The sequence below is a fragment of the Mangifera indica genome, chromosome 19 (genome assembly GCF_011075055.1).
Source record: "Mangifera indica cultivar Alphonso chromosome 19, CATAS_Mindica_2.1, whole genome shotgun sequence".
Classification (NCBI taxonomy): domain Eukaryota; kingdom Viridiplantae; phylum Streptophyta; class Magnoliopsida; order Sapindales; family Anacardiaceae; genus Mangifera; species Mangifera indica.
The window spans coordinates 11,178,892-11,202,843 of NC_058155.1; the positions used below are offsets into that span (position 1 = coordinate 11,178,892).

Genomic DNA, 23,952 nt, shown 5'->3' on the forward strand with positions numbered 1-23,952 from the left:
GGTAGAGAAATCATTGGCAGTAAAATTTAAAACATTGAGGGCCTGTTGCTGTTTCTGTTTCTGTTTGTGTTTCAGTTTCAACACCAACAAAATATGGTGTCGGTACCGAAAACTGCTACAGAGTAAAATATTATAGGAAGCCCAACATACTATGAACATATATATCGCATGGTAACTAACAAGTTGCACATATTTTGCTCTTTTTCCCCTGCCTAATCAGGATATTCAGATAGAAACAGATAAAATATATATTAGATATTAGATGACCTAATCTACGGCACAAAGAAATTTTCATCTCTTTAATCTACAGCTGAACACGTTTTTGCCTCAAATATGTACAGCTACTACCATACAAAAGTTCCAGCACCATAATCCCGCCCCTCACTTCACCATGGACCAGTCTGTGTCCGTCTCAAGCACCGTTTCTTTGCTCCCTGTTGTGCATTCATCATCTCCAACGCCTGTCAGCCCATCAAAATGCATTTTAATTTCAACAAAGACTTGTTGAGAGAGAGACAAGAGGCAAACTTTTTATGTTTGTGTGCAAGTCTGCTTCTCATGCATAAATAATAACCCTCTTGCATAGATTATCCCAGCATTCACCTCATACTTTTATGAACTCAAACTCTAATTCTAAAAGTAACAAAAGAAAATTAATGGAATACTACTGTTGAATAGCAGAAAATGTGTGTATGAGGAGATTAAACCTTTAAAATTTGTTCCAAAGGTAAAAATATTATAACAAATGAATTGCACTAAACAGAAATACGGTCAAGATTGATTAAGGTAACTAGAAAACCTAAATTTTAAAGGCATTGATGACATTCTTTGTTGGCAAAACTTCCCTCTAACCTGTTTGTTGTGTATATGTTTGATCGAACCACAGAGTGAAAGACAAGCCGATCAATTTGTTCTAGATTTCTAACCTACACCATGATTGTGTGCTCTCTCCTAGCCCAAAGAAAACACACCCGCATATACCAAAACATAAACTCAAAATATTCAGGTAGTGCGAATGGTATATGACTCATAAAAATTACCATGCATAGGATGAAGAAAATAGGCTAAAGTTCCTAGTAGACTAATGTTGTTTTCTTTGAGGTGAAACAGATAAAATTGTACATATCCAAGAGCCTTAGACTAATCTGTTTTCAGCCATCCTGAACTTCTAAACTGGTGAAATCATTTACCTGGTTTTTCTGAATTTCCATGATTTCTGCCTGCAGCAACCAAATAATGTTGAGTGAGAATTAGAACACCAATATCAATTAACAACAGTCATTACTTTTTGTGTGCGCACTTGCACACACGTGAAACAAGAAGACATACGTGTTTCCTCTGCAGTTCTTGGTTCTCCTCTTTTAACTTTGCAACTTCTGCTTCTAATTCCATTGTATATGCCTGGCACAATTCCAACAGAGATAATAAGAAAAGTATATTGCACTTATTAACATCATAACAGAACAAATAATGTTCACATGGTAGAACTATTTCCATGCACACTTTATTATGTTCTATTCAGAATAGTATTAAGGTCAGAGGTACTGATGTCTATTATCATTCTATTGGTGTTAGCATTATACAACTACTAATGGATGTTAGGTCCTTAAAACAATTTTTCATTACCTTGTAACAAACTGGATCCTTATTAACTTCCAAGACCTTGACTTCTCAAAATCTTTCATCTGTTATCATGTCAGGTCGCTATCACATTACCATTCTACCGCATAATCTTTCATGAAGTTTAGGATGCAGCATGAACATAAATGATAAAAACAGATGCATAATGGCTACCAATATTGATTAATCGACAATAACTTTTATCTCCCTCTTAAGATTTTGGCATCACTATTTATCTGTGTTTCTCTCCTGATAAGAATATTAGATAATAGATTGTTTCACTTCATAGATATACAACCGGAAACAAACTCAAATATCACGAGTTTTGTTATCTGAATATTTTGGTACCGAGATTGAAACTATAAACATAGAGAAAAGCTTCTCATTCAACTTAATAATCTAAGATGGTAGTGCTATCAAAAATTTAATTTCACCTGAAACTAGTTATCCTCTTTGGCAGCAATTCAATGCATACTCTAGGGAGGATATGTCAGCATTTTCGTAAACAGAAGAATTTTAAGCATGGTGAAATTTTTCAGATTGATCGTGTGACAGCAAAAAACAATGCTTTCACTTTTTAAATGCCTGAGAAATTGAATTACACATGCTACTTAGACTATACAAGACCTAAATGAGCAGGCAACTGATACTAGCATAGAAAGAACAGAAGCAAACACTGAATCAATAAAATCAGAAGCAATAGACGACAAATTTAGCAAACAAATATTCACCTGCTTGCGAGCCCGAGACCTTGCAGCTGACTCTCTATTTTTTATCATTCTCCTCTGCCTCCTCTCAACAACCTTCTCCACATTCCCATTGAATTTCCTACCCCGTAAACCTCCATTAAACATGTAAGGAACAGGAGAAACTGAAGATGTATCTCCATTACTCTTCCCAATCCCATTTGAAGTCAACTGATTTGCAGGTGACCCTGTTGCAACAACTGGCCCAGCTCCCAAGCCAATCATTCCCATCCCTGCATTCTGAACTGCACTACCCTGAATCAAAGAGCTAGTCATCGTCTGATCACCTACACCCACAATCCCACTCTTAATTCCGGGACTACTTTGTAAAGGCATCTGATATGCCACTGTTGGCTGCTTGGGAAATATTTGAGGGTGTTGTGGCTGTTGTTGCTGTTGCTGTTGTTGAGCTAGTGGGTGTTGACTCAATCTAGCCCCGTTAACATTCAAAGGCAAATTTGACGACTGAATGGAAATCTGATTACCTTTGTCCAAATTTTCATTGCCCATCAAATTTGCACCCTTAACCATCTGCTGAAACCCAAATCCAGTATTATTACTTGACCGTGGTAAATCACCAAAAAACCCAGCATTATTATCAATTTTTCCAAAGCCAGAACCCAAATGCATATCTTCCCTAACAACCCCAGCTCTAACTAAAAATTCCTCCAGTGTCATCTCCCCTAAAGTCTGTTGTCTTTTTGGCATATTATTAGATCCTTGATTACCACCTCCGCCACTTCCATCCTTCACAACATACTCTTTAGAAATATCTTTCCACACCTCATCAACAGTCTTTTGACTTAAAGTTCTGGGCAACGTTAAAGATCCTTGTCTTTGCAAACCATTAGTTCCATCTTGGTTGCCACTAGAAGAGGCTACTATGCTTTGTGTCTCTTCTGCAGTCCATATATTCTTCAACAACTCATCCATGTTCAATGATCCAAAATCTTTACCCAAACTACCGCCCACAGTGCTTTGGAACTCATCAAACGTTAATGAATAGATCGACGGTTGCCGAGTTAACGGAAAATTCCCAGCTAGTGGCTTACTGGGGTCATACGGTGGTTCATTACCCAAACTCTTGAAGTTTATGTTACTCCCCATTTTGGTAAATATCTGAATCAAACAGTGTCAGAAACTGATTTAAGCTAAGAATCTGATACTTCAACCAAAGCGAATCTGATAAACTTCACACTCTTTATCTTTCTTAACTTCAAATTTATAATGAAAAGCAATAATCAACCATGAAATTGAGCTTCCAAACCCTAATTCCAGCAACATTTAATCCAAAATTAAAATCACAAAACAAAATCAAAAGTTCAAGAAACATTTACAAACCACCATAAGTTTAAGTTCAGAAAAAGCAAAGGTGATCAAAGCATGAACACTAAAAGCTAATTATTCCATCAAAACGACTAATAATATTATATCTTCGAAGAAAGAAGAAATTAAGAATAAGAACAGAGAAACGAGCTGGTCTGGTTTATTACCTTTTATGCTATGGCTATTTGTATTACAGTTTTTTAATTCTATTTCAACGACTTTTTTTCACAATCGGGTACCTCCTTTGGCTGCGTTTGTAATTGCTTGCCTGCTTCCCTCAACTCAGCGTCTTAGGGCTTGGCGGATGCGCCAAGTGTCTGATGTCTCTTCTCTTTCGTTTCTCTTTCAATTGAAGTCGTGGAGAGATCGGATTTGTATTCAATTAATAAAATGCTTAGCTTTGAGACGTGGACCAATCAGGATGATGTACGACTCTGCGATGTGACGACCACCCACGCAACCTTTGGTCCATGCTGAATTATAGCCGTCCACGTTGCGTGCATGAAGCGGTTGGTTGGGCCTGTTGGTTTGGACCGTAGAGTTGTAGTGGTTGGTCACTTGGTTGGGTGAGATTAAAGAAGCGCATAGAGGCGTGATAGGGGTAATTTCGTCAAAGCGAAGAATAATTTTTAAGTTTGTGGTGTCTATCCGTTCCCATCTTTGTTCGTGCACGTGAAAACAATAATTCAACCGGACAAAAGTTGAGATATTATCCTTGCTGTCCGGTTGGAAACAAGAATAAAAGCCGGTTTTTTGGTCGAAAATACCCCTACTTTGTTGGCCTTTTAAAATTTACCTTGTCGGCCATCGTTTAAATGAGTTAACAGTGGAATCCCCAAATATTCCCACGAGGGTTTCTGTTTTAGATTGTATATGACATATTATTAAAGTTGAAAAATTAGTTATTATTTAAAATTTTACATCATTAATATAATTAATTCAATTTTTAAAAAGTTAATCAGACTCAAATAAAAATTTTTATCTTCATATTTAAAAAAAAAAAAAAACACAATTCACTTATTTGTTGGTTTGTTTGCTACATAGGAATGGGATCCTATTGAAATTTTGATTCAAATCATTTTAAGTTCGAATTATATATTAATCTCAAATTTAATATTAATTAATTTGATGGGTACGTATTAATAAATTTTAAAAAATTTTAAATTTTAAATTAATATTCTTAAAGTTTTACTTTTTTAATTTTAAATATTATAAATATTCAAAAATATATTAATTATAAAGGTTTAGAATATTTTTTTAAACACTAAGGATTAAAATATAATTTGTTGATGTTCAATTAGATATATAATCCACTAATTTCCACAACCCAATTATGAAAGTAATTAAGATAAAAGTCGTACTGCAATTGATCCCAGAGGCGTGACAAGACTGGCAACCGCACCAAAATATATATTTAATTTCCCGTTGTGTGCGGATAGGATATTTGGATGCCGCCAGTCCCAGTTGCGTGCAATTCTACAATAAACATATATTTAATCCACGTGGACGGCAATTTTTTTTCTTGGGTTGAAGGGGATGAATCAGAGCTCATGAATGAGGCAAGGCTGGATGGGATGCTTTTGAAAAAGTCGACATACATGCATACATCATGTCTCACCTATTTTTGAAACTTTTAGGGCAAAGAACTATTTCCCACCCAAACTATGTTGAATTCTTAAAATTCTCTCAATTAATTTTTAAAATACTATTTACACACCTATAGCTGGTTAAATTTATGAAACTCTAACCCCTAAAAATTTAATCTCATTTCCCCCCTAAAAGTTTAAAAACTAATATTTTATTCTCTAAGCCAAGTTTGAAAAGATCACATTCCCCCTTTAGGGTTTAGTTTCAAAACCTATTCACTTTCTCTGGCGCCATCGCCGACCGTCTCTCCCTCCTGACGGTTTCTCTTCCACTGACGACCCTCCTCAACTCCACCCTAACCCATCCGACGTTGAAAGACATCATTTGAGAAGAGAAATCGTCTTCCCAGACAACGAAGACGAGACAACTCATCTTCCTCTAGGAAGACGATTTCTCTTCCCAAACGACGTCTCTCGACACCGAATGGGTTGGGGTGGAGTTGAGGTGGGTTGTCGGTGGAAGAGAAATCATCGGGAGGGAAAGATGGCCGACGATGGCGTCGAAGAAAGTGAACGGGTTTTGAAATTAAACCCTTAGGGGGGGGAATATGATCTTTTCAAACTTGACTTAGGGGAGAAAAGTTAGTTTTTTTAAATTTAGAGGGAAAAATGAAATCATATTTAAGTTTATTTTTAATATTAAATAAAAAATGACAATTTTACCTTTAAAATTAATAGATTTAAATGATTATAGGTAGGTAAATGAGATTTTCAAAATTAACAAGGGAATGTGAGTTCTGCATAGTTTGGGTGGGACATAGTGCTTTGGCCGAAACTTTTAGTCATACCTTCACCAATCACAATGCCCTTCTCTTCACTCATAATTTCGTTATCCATTTTGATTACGTACACGTGAGAGCTATATTGTACTAGATAGGCCTAAAGTCTTACTTCCACCTAAGATGTAGTGCAATTTTAAAGGCCAATCGACTATTTTCCACGCAAGGTTTGATGTTTTTTTTAAATATCCATCATTTAACTATGAAAATACCAAATATTCATCCATGACTGATTAAATTTAACAAAACCCTCACGCTTGAAAATTTTATCTCTTTTTGCCCCTCTAAACTTTAAAAACTAGATTTTTCCCCAGCTTAAGTTTTAAAAAATGTCTGTTTCACCCTAGAGTTTCATTTTAAAATCTTCGGTGACATCTCTGACTCCATTGTCGATGACCTCTCCCTCTCGAAGCATCATCTCCTTCCGATAATCTCTTTCCTCCCATTTGGATGTCCGATCGGTGTCAGAGTAGCCTTGAGAGACGAGATGAAGTTCTTCGTCTTCCCAGACGAAGACAAAGCTGTTGTCTTCGCCTGAGAAGACGATTGTCTTCCCAGAGGTCTTCTTCTGGGAAGATGACCGTCTTCCCAGACGAAGACGACAGCTTCGTCTTCCCCGACGAAGTTCTTCATCTCCCAAGGTTTCTCCGACGTTGATCGAGGGTCCAAATGGGAGGAAAGAGATCACTGAAAAGAGAGGATGCTTTGGGAGGGAGAGGTCATCGGCAATGGAGCCGGAGATGTCGTCAGAGATTTCAAAACGAAACCTTAGGGTGAAACTATCATTTTTTAAAACTTAGGCTGGGGGAAAATTTTAGTTTTCAAAGTTTAGGAGAGCGAAAATATATTATATTTTAGTTTATTTTTTAATATTATAGAGAAAATAATGATTTTACCCTTACCACCGCTAATTTTAACTACTCATGAATGTGTGTTTGGTGTTTCCATAGTTAAAAGGGTGATATTTGAGAAAACATCAAACCTTGGGTGGAAATAGTCGTTTGGCCAATTTTAAACTAATAACTACATATTTTTGTAAGTTTATAGTCACATTTATAAGTTAAATTTTATTAAAAATTTTAATTATAATTAAAATTTTAAAATTTTTAAAATAAAAAAATTTAATCAAAAATAAAATTTTTAATTTTTAAAATAAGAAATTATATTTTTTTACTATTATTATCAAAATAATAATTTCACTTTTAACTCTAATTTAAAAATTTAACAGAAATTAAATTATATTATAATTTATAATAAAACTATGTATATCTACTTTGGGTATACAAATGTATACACATTTATATGTGTCATCATGTGATTGGATGATTTTGAATTACGAATAAAACAATAATCAATCATATGATGACACATATGAGTGTGTATATATTTATGTATCTAAAATAGGTACACATAGTACTACTCTATAATTTAAGTGGGAATAAGTCTTTTAGCCTCCTTGATAAGCCTTTTATGAATATTTTAAAAGATAAAAAAGAAAGATTTTATATATAACAAAAATGAGTCAATTCTTTTTCCATAATATTTTAAAATTAAACCTTTAATTTAGTATTATAAAATAATTTATTAAATTCAAAATTTGATATATTTAGTGTGATGATTGGCTGCTTACAAACCTTACACTATTTCCATTCTCCCCCATCAGCCCATCAAACAGCAGCGCACTTGGCTTTTTATGGAAGCAAGACAACAATTGTTAATTACTCGGGCACATGGTGTGCAGTCTTAGTCATCATAAGAGGTTTTTTTTTTTTAAAAAAAATTTATTTTATATAATGAATCCAGCACTTACAGATTAAAAGCAAAGAAAGTGCACAAGTGTTGCTGTTCATCGCCCGCATCTGCTAGCAACTTTATCTTGCTCTGCTTCATCGCCCCATTAAATAGATTAATTGACTCTTTACCTAAATTGCGCCATCCGAATTTCTGTGTTTTTTTTTTTTCATGTAGAAACGAGCTCATTGAAATGAGTGTGAATATGAATATATTGTTTGCAAACTATACATACCGCCCAAGCACTAAGCCAATTCTATTCTATTTTAAAGTAAAACTACCTTTAACTTCAATATATTAACAATTTGTATCTTCTGATAAATTATGTATGCCAAACAAGAAAAGTTTGAGGCAGCCCAATTTAACCAAACATAAGAGTAAGAAAGGAGCAAGTATGCAACAATGGACTTCGGAAATTGGCTTGAATGGTTAAGCAAAAGAGTTTTGTTGTGAAAGACGAGCGTTTGACTAACTTATTCACTTATATTGAAAAAATTTGAACTAATTTGTGGATATGGTTACCGTATCTCAAGGTTTACTTGTCCTACAAAATTGAACTGGGTTTCTTAATTATTAAAAAAAAAAAAGATATGTGACAAAGCTCATTCTTATCCAGGACACAGAAAATAAAATATACCTATTTGACAAAGTTGGGCAAGGTTCTCCAGTATACCAAAAAGCTCATTCCCACCCAAAATACAGAAATAAAATGTGCCAATATAAACCATTATGAATTAAGGCTGTATAAGTCTAGTCATTTGCAGTGTTCACTTCCAGCTTTTGGAAATAAAATTGCTACAGACTTCTCATTGATTCAGGCTTAAACATGTTGAACTTTGCTCCTACTTTCTACAATACAATTTCAATTCATACAGATGATATACTTCGAACAAAAAATAACTATACTAACAGCACAAAGTTGAGTGAGATGACAGTTATACCCTCATCTGCTTCGCCTTGGTCGCCGGAAATGTCTGAGAATAAAACCATCTGCATGTAGAGGGTAGTTTTTCTGATCAGGCCTTTTATGCATTTCCAATATGAAAAATCAACAAATTCTCCATCGTTTCGAACAATGAATAAACATCGTGAACCCTCAAAGTCAGGGTGATATCCAATCTGTCAACAAGGAAAAAAAAAAAAATCAAAGATCCAATACAATTGGTGGATAAGGATCAGCATACCCACTCATTGGTGACATTATGACAAAGAAGCCATCATATAATGCAGAAGAAACTGTTTATATTTGAAAACAAGTGTAATGTTGCCCTTAAGACTCGGCAATAATTGCAAGTTGCATGTTGCAATACTCTATAAGTAGAGACAGCGAGAACAATCTTGCATCCTCAAGATTAGTTTCCTAGTCATTTTTCTTTTATAATACTGATACAGAGAGAGACAGAAATCCAACAATTCTTTGATGATATTGTTATTCATGTTTCACACAACAGTCGACTGAAGAATAACAGAGGACAAACAACTCAAAAAAATTTTCAACCACCTACTGGACATCAGCAATACTAATTAGATAATTTGCTACATGTTACGGGACACAACAAATTAGCAAGTACTAACACAATAATAACTAGGAATAATTCCATGGTGTATTATTAGCAATAAAGAATTTGGAAGCCACTAGCATAGGCATAATTGCTGGTGCATGTAAAATAAAAAATCTCCTGAAGTAGCCAATTAAATACAATCTGGCTGGTAAGCAATCAAAATCCTCAATCTTATTAGCTGGCGGCAAACAGTTCACCTAAAGAGCCCACTTTTATCAACACCAGATATCTCTATAGACCCTTTGATTACAAAGATCATCACCACTAGATATAAACTTGAATATATAGTTCAAAGTAAGGAAATTCCACAACATCCAGATCACGCTAAGGGGAAAACAAAGCAACTCACGAAGTGATTAGTAGGTTCATATACCACAACAATATTCAGAAAATGTGGTGTATATAAAATACAACAATGCTGAAATGTGCAATAAAAGAGAAGCATATCACGTACTGTAATGTAGTCAATTCCAGAACCGATCTTCTTCTGAAATACGGGATGATATGGAAGCAATTTTTCAAGAATCGTCTTCTCGTGCTCTGGGCTTAATCTACTTCCACTTTCGTATCTGCAAAAAAAATCCCATTTTGCAATGAAAATTTATTACCAAAACAATTACACTCTATAAACAAATGGAAACTACAAATTTTAGCCTTACTACTTACTTTCCAGAGTGAAGAATCATCCTGACGAAGCCAACAAGTGGGACCGTCTCCTGCAAAATCTTGTCCCCCCAATCAACCCGTTCTTCCTCCTCGTCACTCTCCTAGTCGCTTACCTTATCTTCCTCTGAATTTCCACCCAAGTCCTCCCTCGATGGAGAAATTACCGGTTTCCCCAGCAAATTAGAACTGAACGATTCTCGGCTCCCGATTTCATCTCCATCCGACTTGATGGCGGATACAAGTGGGTGAAGCGACGTCGTTCCTTGAAAAGGAAAAGATAAGACGAAGGGAGATGAATTTAGCGATGTAGGATTTGAATGAGGATGCAGAAACGGCCGTGGTCTAGAAATGGAAGCCACGGTTGTGCTGTAACTGTAAGTAGTCTTGAGCAGCGTTAGTTTTCGCGCATTGTTTTTGGCTTCTTTTCGAGAAGCTTTTGGTGTAGCAGTTAACGGTCGCAAGAGTAAAGCGGCATGGCAATCTTGCCATATAATACTGCGCAACATTAAGTGAGCCACGGTCGTCCACCTAGGGCTGGTTACTTTGCCAGGTGGGCCTTAGATATTCCTGACCCGGCCGCATTATTGATTTAAGATATCCTAGTTAATCTGATTGATTCAATTTTGAGTAATCACCAATAAAGTTTTAACTCAAACTTTTGTAATATTAAAAGTATCCATGTCCTGAAAAATTTCTATATAATTTGGAACACAAAACCTAATTGATGGAATAAAAACAGTTACATGTATTTCCTCAGCAATTTCGTCTTGGACTAATAGGATTAAAGTCACCAATTCTAGAGTCTGATTCAACCATGACCAAGTAAGGATCCAATTAAAGCGTAATAGACCTAAGTTAGTGATGATTGACAATGTTATATTCAAATTCAAAGTTGAGGGTGGGTTCAGTTGTTGGAGGAGGAACCATGGACATTTTCAATATGGTATTAGAACACATCTAATAAATAGAACATAAGAGAATGATATATAAATGTATAGATTAAACTTTAATATAAGTTAATTAATTTTATGTAATATGAGTTTTAATCTTCACATTTGTAACTTTAATATATATTTTTGATATGGTATCAGAATACAAGTCATATGACAGGTCTAACAGTCTAAAGTATTTATGGATACAAGTAACAATGCATCCAATTAAAAAAATCGACTAAATGAAACAACGAGTATAACAGTCTAGATGGTTACACTTGAGCAAGGATGTTAGAGACTAAAAGTTAAGAAAGTGGTATATAAGTGTTGTGGATTAGACCTTAACATAAGTTAATTGGTTTTGTGTAATATAGGTTTCAATCTTCACATTTGTAAGCTCAATATATATTTTCGATAATAGATTAGATCTGAATACAACTCAATTGATTTTGTATAATATGAGTTTTAATCTCACACTTATAAGCCTAATATATAATTCTAATATGATATTAGAGCACGAGCCAAACGACGAGTTTAATAGTTTAAAGTGTTCTTAAATACAAATGATAATACAACCAATCAAAAACTGATTTAATAGCTTAAAGTGTTCTTAGATGTAAATGACAACACTTTGTATACAAATGACAATACACCTAATAAAAAATTGACTGAGTCAAATGACAGATCTAACAATTTAAGTGGTTACATTTAAGTGAGGCTGTTAGAGATTAAAAATCTCATATCTAATAAATAAAATTGAATTGAAACTTAATAAAAATCAATTAATTTTATATAATACAGATTTGAATCTTTATACTTATAACTCTAATATATATTTACGATAAGAGATGAGACTATTATTTTATAACAAGGTCACAACCACCTTTCCTTTGACAAAAATCACATTTCCGAAGTGGTGGCTTGGATTTGCCTTCATGGTGTCCCCGTTCCCTAATGGACACTTTCAAAAGGATTGCGAATTCGAAGAAAGAATAAGGTGGCAGAGGAATTAAGCTATTCTAAAGCCAGAACACAAATAGTTTATCTACATATAATGTATTCATAATTGTGGATTAAAAACAAGAGTAAGGATGTCAACTTAGAGAAAATTCGTCCACATGCAAAATGGTCTCTGGCTGTCGTCGTACTCGTCTTCGTGGCTTTGTTTCACATAAATATTCTGTGTCTTATCAAGATATTTTTTGGGTTTGTGTAACATATTAATCCAATGAGAGATTCAGAGCGGCGTATATGACTGACCGACTGCACCGCCACCACGTAATCTTAACGCTCAACTAAATTACAAGAGATATTTTGGACCTCCAACAAATATCTAGTGACTATCCAGGTCTAATCAGCTTCGGCATGACGTCGTATGACACGTGTAAATTAAAAGAGATGACAACTGTATCGTTCCTTCTTAGACGCCTAAGCACTGCTTACAAATCATATTACATTTCTTCCGCCTCCACCCTCCATCTCTCAATTCTGTTGTCCTTTAAATTTATCTTCTTAAATCTGAGCAGGTTTTAAATTATACATGCATGGATAATTTCAGGAAAACTAAAACCCCCGCGAGTTCACGGACATCTGAGTCAACTTGTCACCAGTCTGCCGGCCAGTTTGATCAGGGGATAAAAAGTTGGAATTTGCAGGTATCATCTCTCTTCTTTTGATTTTTCTTTCTTTTTTTTTTTTCACTCTTTCTGGGACCTGTTTGTTATAGGATGCATTTTTGGCCTTGTTTATTATTCTTACTTCTTGAGCGAAAATCTGTTTTGATTGTTTGTAAATACTAATGGAAAAATTAGGAGTCTTGGAATGAATATCGATGCTAACCTTTGTGTTTCTCTATATGGTTACCTGTCTGGCTGTATTGATTTTAGTTTTTGTTTCTGCAAATCCCTTAAAAATCTCTCTGTCATTCCCCCAGTAGAAATTTGCTGAGCTTGTTTCGGGTTTCTGATTAAATTGTTGGTCCATCTCAGGATTCACCTGTGGCAGAATCTGTGTCTACAGAATGGACAGATGAGAAGCACAGTTTGTACCTTAAATCCATGGAAGCATCATTTGTTAACCAATTATATAACTCCACAGATTTTCTTCGTTGGCGCTTCGATCAAAATAACGTATCAGATATTGCATCAAGTAGGCAAATACAACGCCCATCTTCTGGCCAGGTTTGAAAATGATGAAATCTCTGTAATTTTAAACGCGTTTTTGTTGTTATCTACTAGCTTCTTTCTGTCTTCATTCCAATTTAAGGTTCTTCGACGTGGTGGCTGGCTGAGGATCAATTTTCAAAGACCTGATTTGAAACTACATAAAGCATATGAATCTGCAGGCAAATCCCAAACTGTTTTATCCATGGGTGCTGTAGCTCTTGCAGGACCTGAAAATCGAGCAACCAATTCTAGTGGGAACAAAGCTGTGTCCTGTTATTTGTGCCATCATGATATGCTTGGCAGTTGCACAGGTTCTTGCAGCTACTTTCAAATCTTTAGGCAGTGACTTACTGATATGATTCATTTGGTTCTTTAGAGGTCATGATCTTTGCCACAACTTATGCGTTGAACATGCTTTGGGATCTTTTTGCAGAGGCGTCAGATCAGAACTTCATTGATGATGAAATTGAAGGTGAAAAAGCAAGCCGAATGCGCAGCTCAAAGAAGATGAAAACAACATAATTACCCCTTCAAAGTCATGATCCGGTGACATGACAAGAAAATGGTACTGAGCAGTATGCTTTTTCTGTAATCAACAGCCAGTTAATAAACTTGCACCAGTGGCTCCCACTTAAGATTGCAATGGTTTGTTCATTTTCTGACCTAATGGGTGATTGCAGGCAATACTGCATTATAATTTTTTTTTAAATTTCTATGTATTGTACCAATTTTGTTAATATGCTTTAAGGGCAGTGCATGTATTGACTTAAGAACAGGGAAAGAGGTTCCCACTCTCAGGCATTTTCTTTTAACACAAAATCAATCAATACAGAACCGTACCCAAGCAAAAGACCATTTAGAATAAGAGATTTTAAGTAAAGTTTGATGAAATATATATCTATTTAATTATTATTAATGCATGTACTACATGTTTAATATGAGAATTAGTTTTAAACTAACACAATCTTTAGGTGAAAATATCATTTTATCTATCCTATTTTATTTTTTAAAATTATTATATACATTTAAATTAACAAAAATAAAAATAAGCCTTTTAAACATCCACTGATTTCACTTTTTTTTCACCTTCATCAATTCTTTCCCTCTTTTCAGTTTTACGGCGAGAACGATAACAAGTAATATTAGTAATTATATTAGTAGAAGTAGGGTTGGCCTTGAACTGAGTCCGTTCAAGCTTGAGTTTAAGTTTGGTTCGAACGAGTCTAAAACGAGTTAATCCTATAAAAGCTCGGTTGAGTTTGAGTTACTCATCAAATTTTTTAATTAAAAAATTTAATACAAAATGACGTTATTTTAATCAATATGTATTAAGACGACATCGTTTTAATAATAAAATAGTTAAAAACTTGAATTCGAAATGAGTCAAATCGAATCAAATTTGAATCGAGTTTGAACTTAGTTTTTATGAGCTCGAACTCGAGCTCTGCTATATATAAATTCAGTTGAGCTTGAGTTCAAGCTTGGCTCGGTTTGAATCCAACCCTAAGTAGAAGTATGAATGAGAGCATTAATAATATGTAATTGTATATTTGGAGAGTCAACTATAATTTTTTAAAATGTTAAGAGATGTTTAATGAAAACTTTTAGGGGTTTTGAAAATTTCAAAAAAGTTTTTAAAATTTAAATATATCTTTCAATAGTTCAAAAATGACAATTATACCATTTAAAAACATAATATAATAAGACAAATTAAGAGTTTGAATGTCATATTATAAACTATTAGGGCTATAATTTATTTTAAAAATATATAGGATAAATATAATACTTTCCAAAGGTGCAACTAAGGTTTCTAAAAGAGTTTAGAAATTAATTTATGAGTTTTTGAACATTTTCAAGGGTTAAATTGTTATATTTACAATATTAAAGTTGGATATGTAAAATTACATTTTTATATATTTTGCCAAAACTAAGGGATGGTAAAATTATTGTTTTAGATGTAAGATGTAGAGATAATAATTTCAACCTAAATTTAGAGGCTCTGATTTTTTCAGACCTTGACGAAAAGGGGATAGAGAATGAGATAAAAAAAATTTCTGTAATCAAGGACATGGATATATGTGTCCCTTACCCACCCCGCGTCGCCCACCCCCATCTTTGTCTCTTTATATTAATATATTTATTTAAAATACTAAGATATCTTTATAGTTTTAAATTATTAATTTTTTTCAATTTTACTTAGTTTTTTGTAGTATATATTAACGTGATTAATATATGATATTTATGACATTTAAAATAGTGAATTGATTTTAATTTTACTTAATTTTATTATTTAATATATTTATATTGTATTTAGAAAGTGTAAGAAGGAGATTTTTTCATGTGGGTACAAAGAGAAGATTTTTTTAATGAAAACTAAGAAAGAATTTTTTTCCCTGAGGAGGGAACAAATCATTGTTATCCTAATAACAAGGATAGGTTAGGGGAGGAGATTGATATCCCTTACAAGAATAGAGACAAAAACAAAGATAGGAATGGGGAAGAAAAAAGGGATTGAGATTCTGTCCAACCCCTTGTTGTTGTCATCTCTAGTAGAACATGAGTTTTTTAAAACAATGTTTGATTTTGGGTATAAAAGTATTATTTATCTTATTTAGGGGTAGAAAGTTTTAGGCCAAAAGTTGGGTGGGTATGGTAATTTACTCTTAGGGGGCGTTTGGTTTATGTATTTAAATATTACCTTGATAATCTATTTTTTATTTCCTTGTTTGGTTTATTAGTAATAAAAAATTACAGTAATATTCTATTATCAATGCTGACGTGACAGATAATATAGGTGGTAATCTAATTACTACTTTTATTTTAGGTATTTAAAGATTACCAAGATAATCATGAGTTTATTATAATTATATTATTATTTATTAATTTTTTGAGACAAAAATAAATTTATTTTTAATAAATATAAAAAATATTTAAAAATAATTATATTCAAGAGCATTTAAGTAAAATAATTTACTAGTAATATTTTATTATCTTTAACAAAACATAATAATTATTTATACCTATCAAATTTTATCAAACATAGTAATTATTTATATCCACTAATTTTTTAAATAATTTATATTCAAAGTAATCTTTTTATTTTGATAATAAAATATTATCCAAATCAAATGTCTCCATACTAATTTAGATTAGAAAGGTAGACGGCAACAACAATAAAACTTATTGTCACGTGCTCCATTCCTAGACGACACGTGAGTCTTTTCCTTTCCCGAGTTAATTTTTCCTCCTATTTCCTGATTAAAGACGCCGATGCATCTCCTCCCTTCTCGGTTCCTTGTCTTGTGTTAATATTATTTCGCTATTGTAAGGTAGTTTCGTCTTTCTTTCTTACTATTAATTTCTAGGTTTTCCTTTTTTTCCTCTTTCATTCTTTCCCTCTTTTTCCTTTTGGTTTTAATCTTTGAATTTCAAATCATTATCATTTTGAGATTGATTACCACCAACTCTAATTTCTTTTGTAGCAGATCGGTATGTATTGAGCCTCGTCGATTGAAATAGTGTTTGAAGTTGTACGAATTCACAATGCCGCCATATATGCCTGCCTCGAAAGCTTTCGGTGCCTTAGTTTCGCGTAAAATCGGCGTTAGACATTTGATTTCTCATCCAAAAAATAATGGGCAATTGCGGAAAATTGATCAAATTCGACGGTTTAGTAGCATAGCTGGGGTCCAGATCCCGGCCGTCCACAAATTGATTGGGATTACTCAGTGTAATATTAATTCTTTGATAGTTGATTTGTCTCATACTAATATTCTTCAAAGGAGGCAGTTTCTTGGATGTGGAGATGGGGAAGAGGGTGATGTCTTGTCCAAAGTTTACGAAGAGCGCGTAGTATTAGGGTAAATTTTGTCTAAACCTTTTCTCTTATGTTTGGAATTGTGCTTCTTAATTTTTATTCATATCCATTTGATTTGTAGGGTTTTTTTTTTATGAATGCTTTTGATTTTGTGGAAACTGGCAGCTACTTCATTGGTAGATTTCATAGCTATATATATTGAAAAGTAATGTATTTTGCATGCTTGTGTTACATCTAATGCAACGGTTGTGCCTCTTATGGTTAATGAGATTTTGATTAGCTGATACAAAATTGGCTACCAGCTATTCTCCAGAGCAGTTATTTAATGTGGTTGCTGCTGTTGACCTGTATCATGGGTTTGTCCCCTGGTGTCAGCGGTCAGAGATACTGAAATACTACCCAGATGGATCTTTTGATGCTGAACTTGAGATTGGTTTCAAATTTCTTGTTGAAAGTTATATTTCCCATGTGGAATTAAAAAGACCAAAGTATATAAAGGTAATAATCTTTTGCTGAAACTTAGATTCGCAGTTTTTTAGAAGTTATTGTGTAGAAGTATGTTTATTTTCTCCATTTTTGTGAACACAAGATTGAGTATGGTATGACCCATGTTTCATGCAAACTCAAACCACCTTTGTACAACACAAAGGATATGGGTACTGGTGGGAAATATTTTTTCAAGATGACTAGCTTGAGACATGTAGTAGGTGTTTCAAATGATTGAATAGAGAAATATGTAACCTTGCTTCCTCCTTTGAATTCAGAATAATTGTTTATGGTTTTTTTTTTTTTTTTATGAATTAGCTTTTTCTGTTCATTCAATATTACACAATGAGTACAATTAGAGAAATTGGAGAAACTTGAACATTTATTGGCACACGGAGATAGAAAATTTGAATATGCAATTTAAATGATATGTCATGTCATTATATCTTAAGTTTTCCTACCGGAGAATTAGTTATCTCTGTGTCACTTTTCATATATATAATTATTGTGCAAGTAGGTTGAACTTCCCTGAAGATGGACTTTCTGTTGCTGTTTTCTTTTTTAGGCCGATGAGTTTGTATTGATATATATTTTTTTTGTTCTGATTTAATTTCAGACAACTGTGTCGGACAGTGCCCTCTTTGACCATCTGATAAATATTTGGGAATTCAATCCTGGTCCAGTACCAGGAACTTGCAGCCTTTATTTTTTGGTGGATTTTAAGTTCCAGTCACCACTTTATAGACAGGTAAAGTGTTTTTTTTTTTTCCCCATAGTTGCATTTATCATCTCTATGGCTTCATTAAGTCTATTAGTAATACTATATTGGGTTTTTTTGTTTATTTATATGTGTGTATTTTTATGTACATCAATTTAATTGTTATACTAAGAATTTAGGTAATGATACTGATATCTAAATCCGGCATTTAATGTAATTGAAACTTTTAATTTCATGGGGGAAAATATTACCAATTGTGTACTTCTTTCAAAAATTGATATTTATTTTTGGCAAATATTGACATGTAATTAAATCTGACATTAGGCATCATTAGACATCAATCCTGTTGCCTCTTGCATTATTTTGGAACCAATTTTTCCTCATACGATTGTAGCTATATGATGATATTTATTTTTATTGTTTATGGGATTTTCTCTGTCAATGTTGTAGGGTCTGGTCTAGTTAGCAATTTCAGTTTATACAATGGTGGACTTATAAGAAGGTTGGATCTTTGGTATTATAAATCACTTGAATAGTTGTAGCTTGTGGTTGCTTGAAAGGATATTAGCAATATGCTTTAAGACTGAATTTTCTCTCTCTTTGATGTAGAATGACTTGAAGCCTCCTTACTTTTTTGAGTGTTTTGTTTTACAGGCAGCATCCATGTTCTTCAAGGAGGTAGTCTCTCGATTAGTAAGCTCTTTCAGTGAACGCTGTCGATTGGTCTATGGACCAGGAGTCCCAGTCCTCGAAAACTCTTATGAACAAAGGGCATGAAAGTTTGCTTTCCAATTTAATCTGGTGTGGCACTGAATGAACTCCTTTGAAAGGCGTTCTAAATATGGGGAGCTCAAGTAGAAATGGTCTTACCTTGCCCACTGGGTGGTTTTTTTATTTTATACTGCTCAGGCACTGGTCTTTTCAGAGTCATAAAAAAGTTCAAAGATCCATATTGGGTATTTTATTCTTCTCTCACCCTTTTCATTAGTCTTACTCACATATTATTTGATTAGGCCACTGTAGTCTTTCTGTAATTGAATTTTCTTTTTTCAACCACATCATCTCTGATTGGTTGACAGGTTACAACGGTAAATTATTGTCGCTAAATTCTCTGTCATAATAAATTTGATTAAATACCTTGAATTTATGATTAAACTTGCCTTGGTTTACCTTGATACGCGTTGCTAAATAGGTCTCTGTCTTGATGTGTGAATATTAAATAATTTATTGAATGAATTTTGTCCAAACATTGACGGGTGCTTTCCTTCTGTTTTTGGCCCCTTCAAAGGAGAGAGACGAACAGTTCTCAGAGGGGAACTTATATTTACCATTCATATGTTGTTGACTGTTGCAGTGTCGTTGCCCAGATAGTTCCTAGAGCTGTGCTAAGCCCTTGATTTGCATGATTAGAAACCTCTTTTAATCGAAGTGATGATAAAGTCGTAAAAGGTAGACAGATGAACTGGTGATGGGAGCTCCGCTGTGTTACCATCAGATTAGAAATCAGAGTGTATTGCTAATAACTGTCAATGGCTAACAAGCCATATGCTGTCCTGGCAAAAAACCATTGCTTTATAAAGAAACCATAGATTGTTATAGCCGGTTTTCTAGTGTTTGACATCTCAATTGAATATATAATCAGGTATTTAATTAAATACTCAAAATGAATAATATTATTTATATATAATTTAGATATATAGATAATATCATCATATGATTAAGTATTGTATTATCTTTAATTCAAAATTATTTAATCATATGATGACATATTATTTATATATTTAAATTATATATTAAAAATGTGTACATATAATTTTATTGATTTTGATATCATAAATATTAGTCAAATTGCAAATACGTGGCATATTCGGAACATCGCCATGAATTGGCGTAAGCAGTCAGTTGTTGTGAATTGGCATGATTGCTAAATCATTCAAACCAGAAAAAAGTTTTTTCATTCTTGCTTTGCGCATTGAAAGATCGTATAATATATGCCTTCTTTAGCTTTGAAGCAATGTTTGTGCATATGATATCACTTCTAAGAACAAAGATTATGTACAATGTATTAAATAGACACTTGTCCTGCTGCATGGTATATCTATAACAAAACAAGAATAATTTTATAATAATAATGATGATATATGTTGATGGTAATAATTCTACCAACGAACTACGGATCCCTAGGTCTTCTAAGTGTACGAAGAAAATTTGACAGTAATGATATGTGATACATATCTTTGTTTCTGTATAACTTTGTATTTATATGACAAGATCAAGGATAAGTATATAACAAAACAAGGTACACTTGGATGGATTCAAGGGCACAAAAGAGAAAAGCATCTTCACAGGACAATTTAACAGAATTTCCTTGCAGAAAAACAGGTCCTAACATCCCTTCTTCTGCACAAAGCAACGCGGCAACAGAGCCCAGATTACTTTCTGCAATTCTGGGGAAGAATTTGGAGTTGACTGGCAGCAGGATCAGACATTTAAAGAACTCTGGCAGCAGGGAAAGCAGAACCGGACATAGTGAGGATTATACTTCAAAAAAACCTGCAGAATCTGCTGCATAACTTCCAGCAGTTCTGAATTTGTGAGCAGATAAAATGCCAGAGGTGAAGAGCAACTTCCAGAATCCAGATATAGAGGAGGCAGAGATGCAAAGATCCGGAGCATGTTGAACAGGCAGGACAGAGCAAATTCCAGCATCCAGGTGGGAAGGCAGGGGGCAGAGTCCAAGAGCAGGTTGCATAAAGTGCTTTTAATCACAGTAGTAAGTTCATATTGTTTTGGCATAGATTAAGTTGAGTTCTTTTAATCACAAAAGAACAAATAAAAATTAAGGCAATAACAACAGCAAACTATTGAAACAATCAAACGAAAAAAAATCACCCTACCTCCATATCCATTCTTATTCTACACAAAATAATATATATATATATATATCCATGCCTATGTTCATCTTTCACAGCCATATTCTTTCCTTCCTGATACAATCAAGTTGACAATCGAATCTCTTGTGCTTCAAGTTGGTATTGTTCACTTAAGCCAAAATGAGCCATAAGATGGCATAAGTGGGTGAGAAACTCTTCCCCTTCCATAAGATGTTATCCATGTTCTTTCCATCCACAACGACTCACAACATATATCAATTTCTCCATCCAAACTTTACTTATTATCTGTCATTTGCGTTCATTGTAATCTTGGAATTGCTTGGCAAGCAGACATCCACAAATAAACACTGACTGACTTTTATCTCTCTCAGTTATTTCTATACCATTATCAATGTCAATGTGAAGCGATGCTTGGCATGCAAACCTTTTGTCAGTGAATTTATTTTTAAAAATACTCATAGCTACGACACAAGTATTTTCATACCTATCTTTATACCTTATCTCCCCAATCCTTTAAGCAACATAGTTAGGCATACAACTAAAAGGTATAACATATAATCTAACAAATATTTGCTAGTTTAAATTTTGTAGAAAGTTTACAAGCATTTACATCATGTTCATCTAAATCAACATGATAACAAATTTTGATAGCAATATGCCAAAAAAGAAGACTGTAGCCAAAATCTACCTCAGTTGTGCTCCAACCAATGTCATCAAAACAATTCATTTACCTAAGCACGCTATCATCTTTCTGAGCTAAAATCTCTTTATAACGGTCGACAATAAAAACACTTCTTTCTATAGTTTCTTTGTTGTAAAAAAGGAGTACCCCTAAGATCATTTTATGCAAATCATCATTCACATCTTTCCACGTCAAGTACCAGTACTTATGTAACACATCCTTGATGAGATGAAACTTCTAAAACTAATACATGGGATTGATATGTCTTTGAGGCAAAAGCTTAATAGGTTGTATTGACCCATGGATCTTGCCATCTCTTGCTATTGTGTTGTGAACCATTAGATATATAATTGTGATTGATCATCCCAAGTTTTGTTTAATCGGAAATGACAAGTATGATGAATGCATACGCCTCTAGAGCTATAACCCCTAATATCAGTGCATAAGATATAGAGACGTCGATTGGTAGATAGACAAATTTATCAATCATGGTTTGGAAGACAACTAATATAGAAATATGGGAGAAGAGGCAGATGTAACGAAGAATGATACCCAATCTGGTATAAATAATGGATGCCTTGGAGTAGAGCATGTTGCACATGAATCCAAGCTCAATTTCTACCAATTTGGAGGACTCTTCTGCGGACTTCTCGTGAATAATGGAGTATGATACTATTCTTTCACGATGGCTAAGAATAAAGTTTACAAAGAGATACTTAAATAGTCATTTGGCCTTTGTTTTTTTGACCCTGCACATTTTTGTATTAATTGGACAAGAGTAAAGGATAAGTGTGTAATTACATAGTTGATCATCCAAATCCTAGTAAAAAAATGAATCTAAATGTTTAAGGAAAGTTGTGATTATGTTATCCCAATAAAATATATAAGAGATAATTGTGTAAGAGATGATTGCTTGCAATGATAGAAAATAAAGATGAAAGGTTATCCCACAAAAACAATAAACAGAAAAGAAAAGACATGTTGAGAAAATCTTGAAAACAAAAAGAAATTTTAAGATCGACTCTTCTTACTATTATTGGATAAAAAAAATTTTAGTCACACTTTAAGCAAACTTGTATATAGATGACATATCTAGTCGCTACAAATTGATTGCATAGTTAGTCACTCACTTAGGTCATAGCTAGACGTTTCTTTGGTATAACTCGTTTATTTTTTCAACAATAAAATTATATGTGTAACTTTCATGCATAATTTTGAGTACAGATAATAATATATTATTATGTGATTAAATTTTTTTATCTTTAATTTTTAACTGTTTAATCACATTATAACATATCATTATTTGTGCATAAAAACTCTGATTGCATAATAATATGCAAAATATATATAATTTGTCATGTTATAATAAAAAAGGTTTTAATACAATTTAGTTGAATTATTTGGTGGGGGACTTTCTTTTGCAAAGTTGTCTTCTAACCTAACCCTTATTTTCATACTTAAAATATCCCTATTTTACCATTTAAAGTACCCCTTGTGGCCACAATAAATTGTTAATAAAAGAGATTTTGTTGTATACTGTTAGCATTTTGTGAAAGTTGCTCAATTTCTAAGTTTATGAAGACTTCCTATATTTTTTTTTTTCTCATAGAAATATTCAGAAAGTTGACACGTTTCAGGTGGCCTGTTTGTTGCAGTACATGTACATGTAACCTCTCCTCTCATGCATGATTGTTGGGCAAACCAAAACATACGATAAGGTCAGCTTGTGAGGGTCTACAATCGCTGACTGATATATAATATTAATGCAGATATGCAAGTTTCTCCAGCACAATGGGCGATGTTGCTCGGACCTGCCTTGTCTCCACAGGAAATTAATTCAGTGATATTCATTTCCTGAGGTGATTCAGGTTGGTGTAGCAAGTTAATGCTTTTGCACCGGGTTACATTTTTCAACAGGTGGGAGAAGAGAAGACTATTGATCTTCGAGCTGGATAGATGGCGACCATGAATGTGATTTCAACTTTACATCAGTCCTTTCCCAGCCAGATTTTGTTTCGGAGTAAATGAAATGCTATTACATTGGAAAATGAAAGAAAAAAAGAGTGAGGGCCTTGGCAGGCAGGCAGGCAGGCAGCTTCATATATATTTGCTGTAACATAAG

General features: G+C 33.6%; 3 protein-coding genes and 1 pseudogene across 10 annotated transcripts; 2 read left to right on the plus strand and 2 right to left on the minus strand.

Moving 5' to 3' along the window:
* Window position 1: 1 nt before the first annotated feature.
* LOC123202690 (bZIP transcription factor TRAB1) lies at window positions 2–4,052 on the minus strand. Of its 4 annotated transcripts, XR_006499040.1 has the most exons (6): window positions 3,860–4,048; window positions 2,352–3,634; window positions 1,627–1,685; window positions 1,330–1,401; window positions 1,191–1,220; window positions 2–461 (listed from the first exon to the last, which is right to left on the minus strand). XR_006499040.1 is itself a non-coding variant. In XM_044618719.1 (5 exons), exons 2-5 carry the CDS (start codon window positions 3,471–3,473, stop codon window positions 387–389), a joined length of 1,299 nt encoding a protein of 432 aa, XP_044474654.1. In that variant the 5' UTR covers window positions 3,474–3,485; window positions 3,860–4,052; the 3' UTR covers window positions 2–386. The 4 variants fall into 4 exon arrangements, 3 of the variants coding, with proteins under 3 accessions (XP_044474654.1, XP_044474653.1, XP_044474655.1); XM_044618719.1 differs by lacking the exon at window positions 1,627–1,685 and having other exon boundaries at window positions 2,352–3,485; window positions 3,860–4,052; XM_044618718.1 differs by lacking the exon at window positions 1,627–1,685 and having other exon boundaries at window positions 3,860–4,042.
* Window positions 4,053–8,618: 4,566 nt separating this feature from the next.
* On the minus strand, window positions 8,619–10,754 carry LOC123203002 (annotated as a pseudogene).
* A 1,759-nt stretch (window positions 10,755–12,513) lies between these two features.
* LOC123202733 (cold-regulated protein 27-like) lies at window positions 12,514–14,030 on the plus strand. Its single transcript, XM_044618819.1, has 4 exons — window positions 12,514–12,723; window positions 13,057–13,248; window positions 13,334–13,544; window positions 13,667–14,030. The coding sequence occupies exons 1-4, from the start codon at window positions 12,613–12,615 to the stop codon at window positions 13,753–13,755; spliced, it is 603 nt and encodes a 200-aa protein (XP_044474754.1). The 5' UTR covers window positions 12,514–12,612; the 3' UTR covers window positions 13,756–14,030.
* Window positions 14,031–16,429: 2,399 nt separating this feature from the next.
* LOC123202734 (coenzyme Q-binding protein COQ10 homolog, mitochondrial-like) lies at window positions 16,430–21,127 on the plus strand. Of its 5 annotated transcripts, none has more exons than XM_044618820.1 (5): window positions 16,430–16,562; window positions 16,719–17,093; window positions 17,353–17,548; window positions 18,153–18,284; window positions 18,909–19,409. In XM_044618820.1, the coding sequence occupies exons 2-5, from the start codon at window positions 16,777–16,779 to the stop codon at window positions 19,029–19,031; spliced, it is 768 nt and encodes a 255-aa protein (XP_044474755.1). In that variant the 5' UTR covers window positions 16,430–16,562; window positions 16,719–16,776; the 3' UTR covers window positions 19,032–19,409. The 5 variants fall into 5 exon arrangements, 2 of the variants coding, with proteins under 2 accessions (XP_044474755.1, XP_044474756.1); XM_044618821.1 differs by having other exon boundaries at window positions 16,462–16,562; window positions 16,716–17,093; XR_006499052.1 differs by lacking the exon at window positions 16,430–16,562 and adding an exon at window positions 20,629–21,127 and having other exon boundaries at window positions 16,606–17,093; window positions 18,909–19,210.
* Window positions 21,128–23,952: the final 2,825 nt, after the last annotated feature.